General features: G+C 46.8%; 1 protein-coding gene and 1 long non-coding RNA gene across 2 annotated transcripts; one reads left to right on the top strand and one right to left on the bottom strand.

The window, feature by feature from the left end:
• Nucleotides 1-1,899: 1,899 nt before the first annotated feature.
• On the top strand, nt 1,900-3,323 carry LOC135533252 (uncharacterized). The gene is made up of 4 exons (XM_064960658.1): nt 1,900-1,973; nt 2,105-2,202; nt 2,345-2,829; nt 2,938-3,323. The coding sequence occupies exons 2-4, from the start codon at nt 2,132-2,134 to the stop codon at nt 3,321-3,323; spliced, it is 942 nt and encodes a 313-aa protein (XP_064816730.1). The 5' UTR covers nt 1,900-1,973; nt 2,105-2,131.
• Nucleotides 3,324-7,720: 4,397 nt separating this feature from the next.
• Nucleotides 7,721-9,830, bottom strand: LOC135533255 (uncharacterized). The gene is made up of 3 exons (XR_010454468.1): nt 9,478-9,830; nt 9,273-9,351; nt 7,721-7,911 (listed from the first exon to the last, which is right to left on the bottom strand). It is a non-coding gene; the product is annotated as an uncharacterized LOC135533255 (long non-coding RNA).
• Between the last annotated feature and the right edge of the window lie 4,179 nt (nt 9,831-14,009).

The following is a 14,009-nucleotide window of genomic DNA, read 5'->3' as shown; positions in this document are numbered from 1 at the left end:
ACGTTACCTGATATCAACAAAAGAAGAATAACTAGGCACCTCGGTTTAATAACCTTGCACGGCTTCTCTTTTTTAAGAGACCTACTGCAAGCGAAATCTACAAGTGAGTTTCCAGACAATACAAAACAGTCAATTAAAACCATTAGACCTTGGTAGTGACACAAATTCGTACTGTTCACATAATGCCACAAATACATCGGCACTTGGACGAGTGGACCGAGTGAAAAAGAGCGAGTTCCTGCAGACAAAATGTCTAATGAACGGGAGAGGACATTGTCAGATGTCCTCACCCAGCGGCAATGTTCGTTTTCTCCAGAGTTCAGTAAAGTCAGTGCACAAAGCAACACCACGAAAATGGTCATTTTCTCTGACAAATGTAAAAAATAGAGACCAATGAACGGAAGGGGAGAGAAGGACAGCTGTATGTATGAGTATGAATGTGAGTATTTGCGCGTGTGAGTAGATTTGGTGTTGAGGTCGTAGGTACAACTGTAAGCAATTCCGTTCTCAAATGTCTGTTTAATGTGAGAAAGAAAATGAAAAACACCTGTTAGACCATTACAATGCGGACTGTCTTGCATTTTTACTATTACCAACAAGACAACGAACGGATACTTTCCAACACCAAAAGTTCCCACGCTGAGAGATATTGTTTACGACACTATTATGCATACAATCCAAGTCATACGTTTATTGTCATTCATACTCTTATTTTTAACCGAATATCTTTGCAAAAGTGTTCATTGTGTCAATTCAGAGCTCAGAAATATTGGAATAATGTATTTAAGGGGACTGACATTCAAGACGCACAACAGGAGAACACAACAACCACATTTTCAATTGACAATCATTGCTTTAAATGGATGTGGTCGATAGATTTGTATAGGCATATATAAACAATGTATTTAACTTGTAAACCAAGGTTGGATTAGTAGGTCTAACCAACATGCACCTGGATAATCGCGTTATGAATCGGGACGGGCTCCCACGTCCTCAAAAACACATTATGACATAATAAAGAGTTTAATGTTTCACGAAATAAAGACATAGAAGCTTACCCATTTATACAGGTTCTACACATTCCATTTCTCCATGGCAATAGAATGTAAACATTCTATTTTGCGCCAAACATCGCCTACAACTCAATTCTAAGTGCAGCATATTGGACGACTCCACAGTCATTGATCATTCGCGACTTTAAGTCATTCCTGTTATCTCTAGAGCATCCCGTATATCTATAGCGCTGCATTTCTTCCCCATCTTACCATGGATAGGGTCTGGTGCATTCCGGAGTTCACTTATGGTCCCACAAAGGTAAACTTAGGAGAAATTAATTTTAGCATACTGTAAATGCCGGTGCATAATGTGCATAACAAAGCATCATTATTTTCATCATCTTCAAAGGAATTCTGTAGAAGCAGCCTTTATTTTCAGACTCTGCAGGCCTGCTGGGAGGAAACATATTACAATAAACAGGTAAGATTCATCCCACAAAAACATAAACAACAGAAAGAGAGTTGTATTTCAAGACAGTTTAGAGAAGGTGATCATAAGAGTTCTTAATATCACTTGCAAATTGTGAGGCATGAGCAGTTGTGAAATGTTGCGTGAGGCCCTTCTGAAAGCACATGATATGGTATTTCGTGGCACGGTCTCACACCTTACCTCATCTTGCAGAAGAAGCTCATGGTCCACTATCTGCTGCTCCAGAGTCAAGGCCAGGTCCCGCCCCATGTCACCACGGAGCACATGAGCAACTGGCTGGTGTCTCAGAGCAAAAATCCCTTAGGGAGAGGTGAGTACCACGTCAGCACTCACCTTCACTGCCATTCCCTGCCACCAGCAGCACTCCAGGAGGTGTGGGTAAAATAAACAACAGAAAAATCAGAAGCCAGGAAACTTGAATTACTCTGTGTTTTATTTGAAGGGTGTGGAAGGAAACCCTGGAGGAAGGAAACAACCTCGCTCGGCTGGTAAGAGAATGAGAGTTAGAGACATACTACAAGTTAGTGAGCTCTTTACTGGCCTTTCAACAACGAGTTAGCACAGCAGAATAGATCTGTTGTGAAATTACACTAATGGGACTTCCTGTTTCATACTGCAGGCCTGGGAAGTAAACACTTGCCTAAAAATGATGAACATAGAGCATGAGGCTTTCTGCAAGCTCCGCCGCTCCATGCACCCCACCTCGCCAGCTGACATGTGAGTTCCATGTACTGCCCTGCATATGACTTGATCCATTTATCTACACATCTGTAACTATGCAGAAACAGACTAAGACAGTGTTCTCTGTGAGCACATTGCACATCGTTTAGCTTTGTCTTCTCCTTTTTGTTGATTTCAGCGATCCTAAGGTCCACAGCATCGTGGAAAGAGCTGTGAGGAGCATTCTGGGCGAGCAGTCCAATGAGCCCCATAGCAACCTGCTCAGCCCATCTCAGGTGGTGGTGGAGGTGGTGCCCAGGCTCCTCCTGGCCCTGTGGCTTCAGCCAGAGGAAGGCCATTCAGAGCACCCAATCCTAATAAGCGGGATGGCCGTGGGCATGGTGGCGGCCGTAGTGGAGAAGCTATCCTGCATGTTAAAGGACCCTTCCCCTCACATCCCTTTCTCCCGGGCTGCTGCTTTTGACTCTGTGCAGTCGATCCTCGGGAGAATCAGTCAGTCCTTCTCCACCGATGACCTGCAGAGCCCTTTTTATATGAGCTCTGTCTGTGCCTTTGTGGCGGACGAGGTGCAGAGCTGCTTCCAGCCCCCTGCAGCCACCCTACCAGTTCCCCCTGTCCTCGCGGTGGCCGTTTCCACCACACTACCAGCTGACATCCAAGCAGGTGAGTAGCAATGATAGAGAGCACTCTGACAGACACCTGCTCTGATGACATCTTGGTGCCTTGTAGTAGTAGAGCTCATCAGGATTGTTGTTGTCACCCATAACACAGACCCGGCTTCTTCCCACCTGGAGGTTGTGGACATCACCCCTAACAGAGAGGCAGATCAGGATTCTTCCCACCTGGAGGTTGTGGACATCACCCGTAAGACAGAGGCAGATCCGGCTTCTTCCCAACTGAAGGTTGTTGACATCACCTCTAACACAGAGGCAAATCCGGCTTCTTTCCACCTGAATGTTGAAGACATCACCAGTAACACGGAGGCAGACCCGGCTTCTTCCCACCTGAATGTTGAAGACATCACCAGTAACACGGAGGCAGACCCGGCTTCTTCCCAACTGAAGGTTGTTGACATCACCCCTAACACAGAGGCAAATCCGGCTTCTTTCCACCTGAATGTTGAAGACATCACCAGTAACACGAGGCATCCCAACTGAAGGTTGTTGACATCAAACACAGAGGCAGATCCGGCTTCTTTCCACCTGAATGTTGTAGACATCACCAGTAACACAGAGGCAGACCCGGCTTCTTCCCACCTGGAGGTTGTGGACATCACCCCTAACACAGAGGCAGATCCGGCTTCTTCCGAACTGAAGGTTGTTGACATCACCAGTAACACAGAGGCAGATCCGGCTTCTTTCCACCTGAATGTTGAAGACATCACCAGTAACACGGAGGCAGACCCGGCTTCTTCCCACCTGAATGTTGTGGACATCACCCCTAATACAGAGGCAGAGCCCATCTCTTCCCTCTTGGAGGTTGTGGACGTCACACCTGAAGAAAGGACTCTCACGATGGCCGTCTCCACCACTCTGCCAGCTGACATCCAAGCAGGTGAGTAACACTTAGAGAGCACTCTGACAGGTGCCGTTTGTCATGACATCTTAGTAGAACCTTTCAACTGGCCAGTGTTAAGAAGCTACGGTTTGCATTTGTTTACATTCTGTTCCTCTTTTTTCCATTTCCAGGGGATGTTGCTGTGGTCATCTCGGATGTCACCCCACACGTCACCAAGGACGTGACACTGGATGTTCCATGCAGAGCTAGGAAAGGGGCAGTCCGGCGATTATTTTGCAGGCTTTGGAGGGCAGTGTGCTGCTGCGCCTGCCACAAGGAAGAGGAGGAACAATATTAATTATTCATCAGACCTTCAGAAATGGGATTGAACCATAGACCATTAAATTATAATTGGACTCAATTCTGCTTTTCTTCTGTTTACTACTTAATTTCAGAACTTTTCTATAAACTTTCACTTTGCAAGTGTGGAGTAGGTTGTGTAAATAAGTGGGAAACATCCCAATTTTAATGCTTTTAATAATTTACTTGTACATTTAAAAACAAATGTATTATTTGACAACAAAAAAACAGAGGGCGCTCAACCAATGTTGAGTTGAGGTGCAACCAAAAATTTGAATCATCATAGAAAAGGAAATAGCGCAACTCTTGCTCACTATAAAAAAAATGCATTGTTTTATTCAGGCAAGGTTAAAAGTTTAACGTTTCGGCCTAGTCTATGATGATATGCAAGTTGTGTTTGCCCAGGAAAAGGGTGACCCAGACTCACCCTGGTTCTTGAGGGTTGAAGACAGTGAAAAATGATCATTAAATAAATGGGACTTGTCAATTCTTGAATAAAAATCTTCAATGAACATGAATTTAAATACAATTGACTTGAGGATCAGAGCAGGCAGGCTGACTGGCTAGCCCTGAAGGCCCTCTGCCTCTACCTCTGTGTGGTTCATCTCATCCAAGAGGTTGTGTGGGTTGTCTTTCTCTGTTGGTGTGAATCACTATGACCTCTCCCTCTACCTGCCATTTGGCTGATCAGAAGCATTCTGCTCTTTCTTGCTCACATGAACAGGAGGAATGGCCTCTGGGGTAACCTCCTCCTCTATCTAACGCCTCTTCCACCTCCTCTTTCTGACTTGTTCTCTCTCACTGGGTGTTGGATAGTTCCTCCTCCTCTGTGTCTTTGTGAGTTTGGAGGGAGTTATCCTGTTCCGACTTCCTCTAAGGGTGTGCACCGTAATCTCTTTGTGTGTTGAGGGGTTCAGTGGTTTTGGAGGGAGTCTGAAGTTCGATTTCTAGCGATGACTGTGGGGTCTGTCCCGTGGTGGTGTCCTCCTCCCTCCAAACACCCAGCCACTGAGACATGTGATGAGGCCAAGAAAGATCCCTCTGGAAGGACGGGATAGGACACATCACAACACTGCTGCTCATTCATATTCAAACACACCTCAGAGTACGGACACAAACATGGACCCCCACACACACACAGTCACATCACGGTTACAATGTTTACTGTTTCCAACATGAATGTATTGTAATGTGCAGAACAATGCCGGTCCGGTGGTTAAAGCTTGGAGAACTTTCCAGTTCATTAGCCCCATCATCACCTACATGCGTGGGGGATCCCAGGTATGTGTCTTTGTAACTAGCTAATCCTAATCTACATTGTCAGTCATTTGATCTTGATGAAATGTGTCACAGCCATTGCTGAAGTGGTTTTGTTGATGTTGTCTTGTTGTTTATCTCAACAGCAGGTGGTGGTGAGGATGCACCACGTGAGTAGGGTGAGAGGCCTGGAGACTCAACTGGTGTGTGCCACAGCCAGGCTTAGTCCTGAGGGCATCCCCTACTGTGCCACCAAAGTGCAGTCCAACACTTGGATCCAGGTAAGAAGTAAATACTACTGAAATAGTATTAGATTAGTTTTTTCTTCACTTTTTCCATTTGGCCTTAACATGTATTCTCTCTGTCAGCGTGTGGCTGGCAGGGTGACCCACTATGCGTCTCACCTCCGCCACGAGACGTCTGTGGACGTGATGCTTAGCTGCTACCAGGTAAATAAACGATTTCCTATGTAAATAGACTAGACATTACTGGGCATTTTTACATTAGATTTGGTGTGTTTTCTAATAACGTGTGTGTGGTAAACAGGTGTGTTGTGTGTGTTTTGAGCAGCAGACTGATGTCTCAGTGGTGTACGCCACTCTCCACATGGGGCTGGACGGGCTTCTCTCCTCTTCAGCGTGGTCGGAGGCTGCCTCCTTCTCTACGCCCACCACTCAGCAGTTCACTGGCCCAGAGCCTGAGGGCCACAACTGGTATGAGGTCAGACGTTACACACACATACTATTGACTAGGATCATTAAGATCCTTCCATTGACCGATTGTTTTATGTCATTGCATTGGTCATTGATTTTGAATGCTTGTTTTGTCGTAGGGCTGGGAGGAGGACCTGCTGCCTGAGGAGAGGGAGGTTCCTCTGCTAAAGTGAGTTCCTCTAAATGTCTGTGTCGTCTGGGCTTGTCAGATGCTGAAGGATAGTGGTCATAATGCTGTTATCCCCCATTGACTCTAATGGTTGACGTGCTCCATTCCCTCCCTTTTCACAGCCTCTACCTTACCACCAAGAGAGTGGAGGACATCGCCCTGAGGCTCGTCTCCCTGCGCCAGGCCTTCACTGTGAGTGGACCCACTTTTCTTTTTCTCTCTGTGATTTCTTGTTCTGTCTCCTAGAGGAAGATGTCTCACCCTAACTCTTCCCTCTTTCCTAGACCCTGCTTGGTTCCACCCTGAGCAGGAACCATCTGTTTGTGGCGGGAAAGGTCCTCCTGGGCGCTTTGGTTCAGGCCAACCACATGGTAACTCACTAACTCATTCTCTTTCAAGGGAATTAGAGCATCCCTGAGGGAAATGTGTTCTGTTCACTAAGATGCTATTTTCATTGTCATAGGACGAGGCCAAATTCATCCGTACCTATAACGACTTTGTGGACTACCTGAGTGACCCTCCAAGCGGAATGACATTGAGAGGGAGCTGGCTGAGGCAAAGGTGAGTTCATTAACTCTTTCAAGTCTCACTGAGTTCTTCCACATGCATGTCTTTTATACATCACTTTTATACATCACAGTAGCTGATCTATATGAAATCATTCCTATTTTCTCCTAATGTGTTTTCTTGTCCTAGATCCATCATGTGAACATGATAGATGTCCTCTTTGAGCTGGTGCTGTTTGGGATGATGACAGCTCAGAAGTCCCTGATGGTGGTAAGTAGCATCTCACTGGTACATGTTTTGATCTCTCTCTATTAGCAGTTTCACTTAAATGCCTCTTCTCTTCTCTCCTCTTTTCTCCTCCTTTGTTTCCCTTAGCACCCTGGTGGGTTCGTGGAGCGTCTGCACGCTCTCTGTACTCCTTCCTGCCCACTGCTGCCAACATGGAGCCAGAGGCTGACAGATACCTGCTGCTGCTCAATGTAAGAGTCAAGAGGTTACTTCCTGTTTACTTCCTTATTCATGGTTAACCAGGTTTCAATGCCATTTTAGGGGAGTATTTCTAATTGTCTCTCTCCTCTTGATAAGCTAGTAACTCAGAGCCATTTTCAATGTGTTGTGTGGTGTTCTCTTCAGGACGGGCTGATGGCTCTGCTAGATGACATGTTTGGCCAGCAGCTGGCCTGGTACTTTAACCCAGAGTCTCTGGTTACTGAGCTCTCCACCCTCCTGGAGTACCACTTGGAGAACCTCATGGCCAGCATGTAGTCCTACTGCAGGGACCATACTGACCTAAGACAGGGATTTTTTTACTAGGATTAAATGTCAGGAATTGTGAAAAACTGAGTTTAAATGTATTTGGTTAAGGTGTATGTAAACATCAGACTTCAACTGTACCTAGAAGTACACACTATTCTTATTTTTTTTAAATGTATCTTAAAAGTAAAAGTAATATAGTCAACTATACAACTTCTACTACTACTACTACTACTACCCCCTTTATATCATCCAATAATATATAATGAAAAACACTCAACATGAAGAATTAATACAATTATGTTAATTTCAAATATTTATTTTGAAATATAGATTAGGTGCTCTTCTTTTTATAGCAGGAAGTAAAGGGACTGGACAAGGCTTTGCCTATAGCTGAAAACATCCTGGAAATGAGCGAACGCTTCCTTGGTTTCTTCTTGGTGGAGCATACACTCTCTGTTCGGCAGGATTCTTGATCATTGACAATTGCTGAAAAAAAAATGTAAATATAACATTTTCTTTAACTGACCCTAGTTGGTGTGAAGAATTAATATTGCATTATTATTATTTAAATTGTAATATTCTACATTATTTACAAATGTAGGGCGGCAGGTAGCCTCGCAGTCTCAATCCGCCTATTTAACGCAGAAGTGTTACATAGGCCCCCCCCAGGGCTTAGACTGTTTAGTGCCAAAAAGAAGGTGATAAAAACATTTAAAAATATATATACATATGAATATAAATATATATTTGTCAACTTTCTTATATCTCTCAGATTTAGGACAGACACTTCAGTTCCATGTAGTGAATCTGTTATTCAATGTGTTTGTATGGGCAAATAGCAGTAAGGCCGATACAAACTCCTCGGCCCAGACAGGGCTTAGACTCTTGTGGGTTAAAAAGCATGATCATTACAAAGGTGCAACTCGTGCTGGGGTCAATAAAAGGCCACGCTAAAATGTGCAGTTTTGTCACACCACACAATGCCACAGATGTCTCAGAGACAGAGACTGAGAAAAATAGGAGCAAGGAAAAACGCTGGTTGACTTGTTTTGAGGGAGCGTGCAATTGGCATGCTGACTGCAGGAATGTCCACCAGAGCTGTGGCCAGAGAATTGAATGTTTATTTCTTTACCATAAGCCGCCTTCAATGTCGTTTTTAGAGAATTTGGCAGTATGTCCAACCGGCCTCACAACCACAGACCAAGTATATGGCGTCATGTTGGCTGTAGGGTTATGGTGTGTGCAGGCATAATCTACGGACAACGAACATAATTGCATTTTATCAATGGCAATTTGAATACACAGAGATACCGTCACGAGATCCTTAGGCCCATTGTCGTGCCATTCATCCACCACCATCACCTCATGTTTCAGCATGATAATGCATGGACCCATGTCGAAAGGCCTGCATACTCACCAGACATGTCACCCATTTAGCATGTTTGTGATGCTCTGGATTGACGTGTTCAACAGGGTGTTCCAGTTCCCACCAATATTCAACAACTTCGCACAGCTATTGAAGAGGAGTGGGACAACATTCCATAGGCCACAATCAACAGCCTGATCAACTCTATGCGAAGGAGAAGTGACACGCTGCATGAGGCAAATGGTGATCACTCCAGATACTGACTGGTTTTCTGATCCACGCCCCTACCTTTTTAAGGTATCTGTGATGAACATATGCATATCTGTATTCCCAGTCATGTGAAATCCATAGATAAGGGCCTAATGAGCGTATTTCAATTGACTGCTTTCCATATATGAACTGAAACTCAATAAAATCTTTGAAATTGTTGCATGTTGCGTTTATATTTTTGTTCAGTACACATTTGAGTGTATTGACTTACCTGTTTCACTGACGGCAGGGGTCTGGTTCTGGGAAGGTGTTGGAGTGCAGTGGTTCTTCTTGTTGTCCTTCTTTGTACACTGGGTAACAAACAGTCATTTATACATTAGGAGAAATTGCACACAAAGGGTATCAGTGTTTACCATCATACTGTACGTAATGAATAAAAATAATCTTTATAATTTGTATTTTGATGACATATGTACCTTTGGGTTGAGTCCACAGAGAGCGCTGAATCTTCCTCTCTTCTTTTCCTTTCTACCAGTTGTTGGAAGCCCAGAATTACCTACCTCGTCACTGCCAAGTGCATTGTGTGATGACAACTGGGTCATGGAGGGAGGTGAAGAGCTAGCCTCATTGCATTTAGCTAGTAGTTCCCTAGTTAATGATTTGACCAGGGCATCGTCAAATGCATAATCCGTTGACTTCATTGCAACCTGGAGCATCTTCTCTGACCCGAATTCTTGAAGAAGCCCCATGTAGACAGCCTTGAAAATCTCTTTGAATTTAAGATTCTGGGGGTAGGCTTGAGTTTGTTCAGGGCCTGAGGTGCCACAGAACTCAGATAGAATCCTCTTTGTGAGAACTCTTTGTCAAGATTTGGCCAGGGTTGTTCCGGGTTTTGGTCACTAGATGCCCCCATTGTGCTTTTTGACCTTATGTTTTTTCCCTTGTTCCCCATTATTATTTGCACCTGTGCCTCGTTTCCTGATTGTATTTAAACCCTTAGTTTCCCTCAGTTCTGTGCTCTGTGTTTGTATGTTAGCACCCAGCCCTAGTGTTCTGTGTTTTCTTGTCGATTCCGGTGGATGCTCTTGTGGAATTCTGTTTTTGTTTTTGAGTATCTCTTGAGGCTTTTTTGTGCTATTCCTACCACCTTTTGGATTTGCCATTTTTGTATTGAAGGACTTCTCCTTTTTACTTTATTAAATACACCGTCTTAAGTACTGCTGTGTCTGCCTCATCTTCTGGGTTCTGCTGACTATTCGTGGCTCAGTTGGTTAAGTGACTGTTTCTCACTCCGGAGACCCAGGTTCATAACCGGGTCCTGACAGAAACACAGAGCCAAAAATGAACCCAGAGGCAGCCAGTTCCCAGGACCTTTTTGCCATGCTGTCCCACCACCAGGAGACTGTCCAACGCCACGAAGCCGCCCTGGTTCAGCAAGAGGCCTTAATGGCTAGACATTCTCATCTTCTGTCGGAGATGCTGACTTCCATTAAGCAAATATCTGATCGTCTTACCCCGGCAACAGTTCCCGTCCCAGTACCTCAGATTCACGTACCCATGGCAGTTAACCCCCTGGCTGAACCTCGTCTTCCACCTCCCCAACGGTTCTCAGGTGATCCAAGTGCTTGTAAAGGGTTTCTCACCCAATGTTCTCTCTCCTTTGAGCTACAACCCTCGTCGTTTCCCACCGACCGGTCTAAGATCGCTTATATCATCACCCTGCTGTCGGAAAAAGCCCTGGCCTGGGCTACTGCTGTGTGGGATGCCCATAGTTCCTGCTGTGCCAGCTACTCTGCCTTTGCTGAGGAATTCAAACGAGTGTTTCAAGGCCCAAGCAGTGGTTCTGACTCAGCCAAACAGCTCCTGACTCTCCACCAAGGTTGGCGCAGCGTGACGGACTATGCCATCCAGTTCCGCACGGTGGCAGCAGCAAGTGGCTGGAACAACGAGGCGCTCACGGTGTGCTTTCTGAAAGGCCTTTCCGACACTATCCAAGATGAACTGGCCACTCGGGAACCACCGGACAATCTCGAGTCCCTGATCAAGTTGGCCTCACGCATTGACCAGCGTCTGAGAGAGAGAACTCAACCGTAGACCTCTAGCCCCTATCAGTCCCAGCTCCGAGTCCCCACCTTTATCCTCGCTGGCTCCATCGGAACCCATGCAGATTGGACGCATCTCCCAGGCTGAGAGAGACCACCGGATGAGGGAGCGACGCTGTCTATATTGCGGCAAACCGGGCCATTTCCGTTCCACGTGTCCCGGGCTCCAGGGAAACGCTCTGTCCCGTACAGACCGGGGGAACTGTAACGGGAAACATAACCTCCTCCCATCCGTCCAACTCCCGTCTGATCATTCCAGTCACCCTCTCCTGGGACAACCACAAGCTTCACCTTCAAGCCTTGGTAGACTCTGGAGCCGCAGGTAACTTCATGGATGGTGTCTGGGCGAAGGAGAATGGCGTTCCCTCTGAACCTCTAAGTGAACCCATGAGGGTCACTACATTGGATGGAAGCCCTTTGGGATCTGGACTTGTCACTCATGTCACTACCTCCTTGCGACTTTCAGTTTCACAACACCAGGAATTGATGAACTTTCATTTGATCTCCTGTTCCGAGTTCCCTCTCGTCCTTGGATACCCCTGGCTTCACAGCCATAACCCTCACATCGACTGGTCTGTGGGCACTATCAAGCAGTGGGGTCCTACGTGCCAAGCTACTTGTATTTTCCAGAATTCCCCGAGTTCTACTCCCGAGTCTTTAGAATCCATCGACCTGACCCGAGTTCCCGAGTGTTACCATGACCTCAAACTGGTGTTTAGCAAACAGAGGGCCACCATGCTACCACCCCATAGACCTTACGATTGCCCCATCGACCTGTTTCCGGGCACTTGCCCCCCAGGGGTCGGATCTCTTCCCTATCTCCACCCGAACGAGCTGCTATGGATACCTACATCAAGGACGCTCTGGAAGCAGGCCTCATGCGTCCATCCACCTCCCCGGCGGGAGCAGGGTTTTTCTTTGTGGCCAAGAAATACGGTGGATTACGTCCTTGCATCGACTACCGGGGACTCAATGCCATAACCGTCCGTAACCGTTACCCGCTACCCCTTATGGCCACAGCCTTCGAGCTGCTCCAGGAAGCAGTTGTTTTCACTAAGCTTGACCTGCGGAACGCATACCATCTTGTGCGGATCAGACCTGGTGACGAGTGGAAGACCGCTTTCAACACGCCTACTGGTCACTATGAATACTTGGTGATGCCCTTCGGCCTGACCAACGCCCCAGCGGTGTTCCAAGCGCTCATAAACGATGTGCTTAGGGATATGCTTAACATATTTGTGTTCGTTTACTTGGATGACATCCTCATCTTTTCGAGCTCCCTTCAAGAACACACTAAGCATGTCAGACAAGTACTCAAACGCCTCCTGGACAGCCATCTGTACGTTAAGCCGGAAAAATGTGAATTCCATTCATCCCGAGTACAATTCCTGGGATTTGTAGTGGAACCCGGTCGAGTCCAAATGGACCCCAGGAAGGTAGGGGCGGTAGCGGATTGGCCCACCCCCAAATCCGTTAAGGAAGTTCAGCGTTTCCTGGGCTTCACAAACTTTTACCGCAAGTTCATCAAGAACTTCAGCTTGGTGGCAGCCCCTCTCTCAGCTTTAACCAAGGGTGGCAATGCAAGGTTTTTGTGGGGAAGAGAAGCTGAGACGGCCTTCCAAGGACTCAAGCAGCGCGTTCTCTCTGCTCCCATCCTGATACTACCGACTACGGATGAACCATTTGTGGTGGAGGTAGACGCATCAGAGGTTGGTGTTGGAGCTGTCCTGTCTCAGAGGGGTGAAGACAAGAAGCTTCATCCGTGCGCTTTCTTCTCACACCGGCTTACCCCGACTGAGAGGAACCACGATATGGGGGATCGTGAACTCCTAGCGGTTAAGATGGCATTGAAGGAATGGAGACACTGGCTCGAGGGGGCTTCTCACCCGTTTCAAGTGCTTACGGACCACAAAAATCTGGAGTATATCCAGCAGGCGAAGCGGTTGAACTCTAGACAAGCTAGATGGTCTCTTTTCTTCAATCGATTCCAGTTTATCCTCACCTATCGGCCCGGGTCGAAGAATCTCAAACCGGATGCCCTGTCCCGAGTCTACGCTCCTGCCATTCGAGATGACACGGACATGCCTGTCCTTCCTGCTGCTAAGATTGTGGCTCCGATCTCGTGGCAAGTTGAGGATACCGTGAGACGTGCTCAAGCTAGCGAACCGGAACCGAAAGGAGGTCCTGCCAATCGGTTGTTTGTCCCCAAGGCAGTGAGGACTCAGGTCCTTCTGTGGGGGCACTCCTCTCGCCTCACCTGTCATCCGGGCGTAGGTCGCACCTTGGAGTTCATCCAGCGTAAGTTCTGGTGGCCTACCATAAGAGAAGACGTTGCCACTTTCGTCAATGCCTGTCCCGTGTGCTGCCAGGGCAAATCTTCTCACCTCCGCCCTCAAGGACTCCTTCACCCTTTACCTGTTCCCCACAGACCCTGGTCCCATATCTCATTGGACTTTATTACTGGACTTCCTCCATCCCATGGCAATACTACTATCCTAGTCATAATCGACAGGTTTTCAAAGGCGGCCAGTTTCGTCCCTCTGACTAAGTTACCTTCTGCCAAGGAAACGGCTGAGTTGGTAATTAATCATGTGTTCCGAGTCTTCGGCATTCCTCAAGATATGGTTTCTGACAGAGGTCCCCAGTTCGCCTCAAGGTTTTGGAAGGCCTTCTGCCAACTCATGGGGGCTTCTGCCAGTCTATCTTCAGGGTACCATCCGGAGTCCAACGGCCAAACAGAGAGGATGAATCAAGAGCTGGAAACCACCCTCCGATGTATGACTCGTGACAACCCGTCCACATGGTCATCCTTTATTGTTTGGGCCGAATACGCGCACAACACCTTGCGCTCCTCCTCCACTGGTATGTCCCCGCACGAGTGTCAGTTTGGCTATGCTCCTCCATTG

This window comes from Oncorhynchus masou, unplaced genomic scaffold (genome assembly GCF_036934945.1).
Source record: "Oncorhynchus masou masou isolate Uvic2021 unplaced genomic scaffold, UVic_Omas_1.1 unplaced_scaffold_2293, whole genome shotgun sequence".
NCBI lineage: Eukaryota > Metazoa > Chordata > Actinopteri > Salmoniformes > Salmonidae > Oncorhynchus > Oncorhynchus masou.
This window is presented reverse-complemented; position numbering and strand designations above follow the sequence as displayed.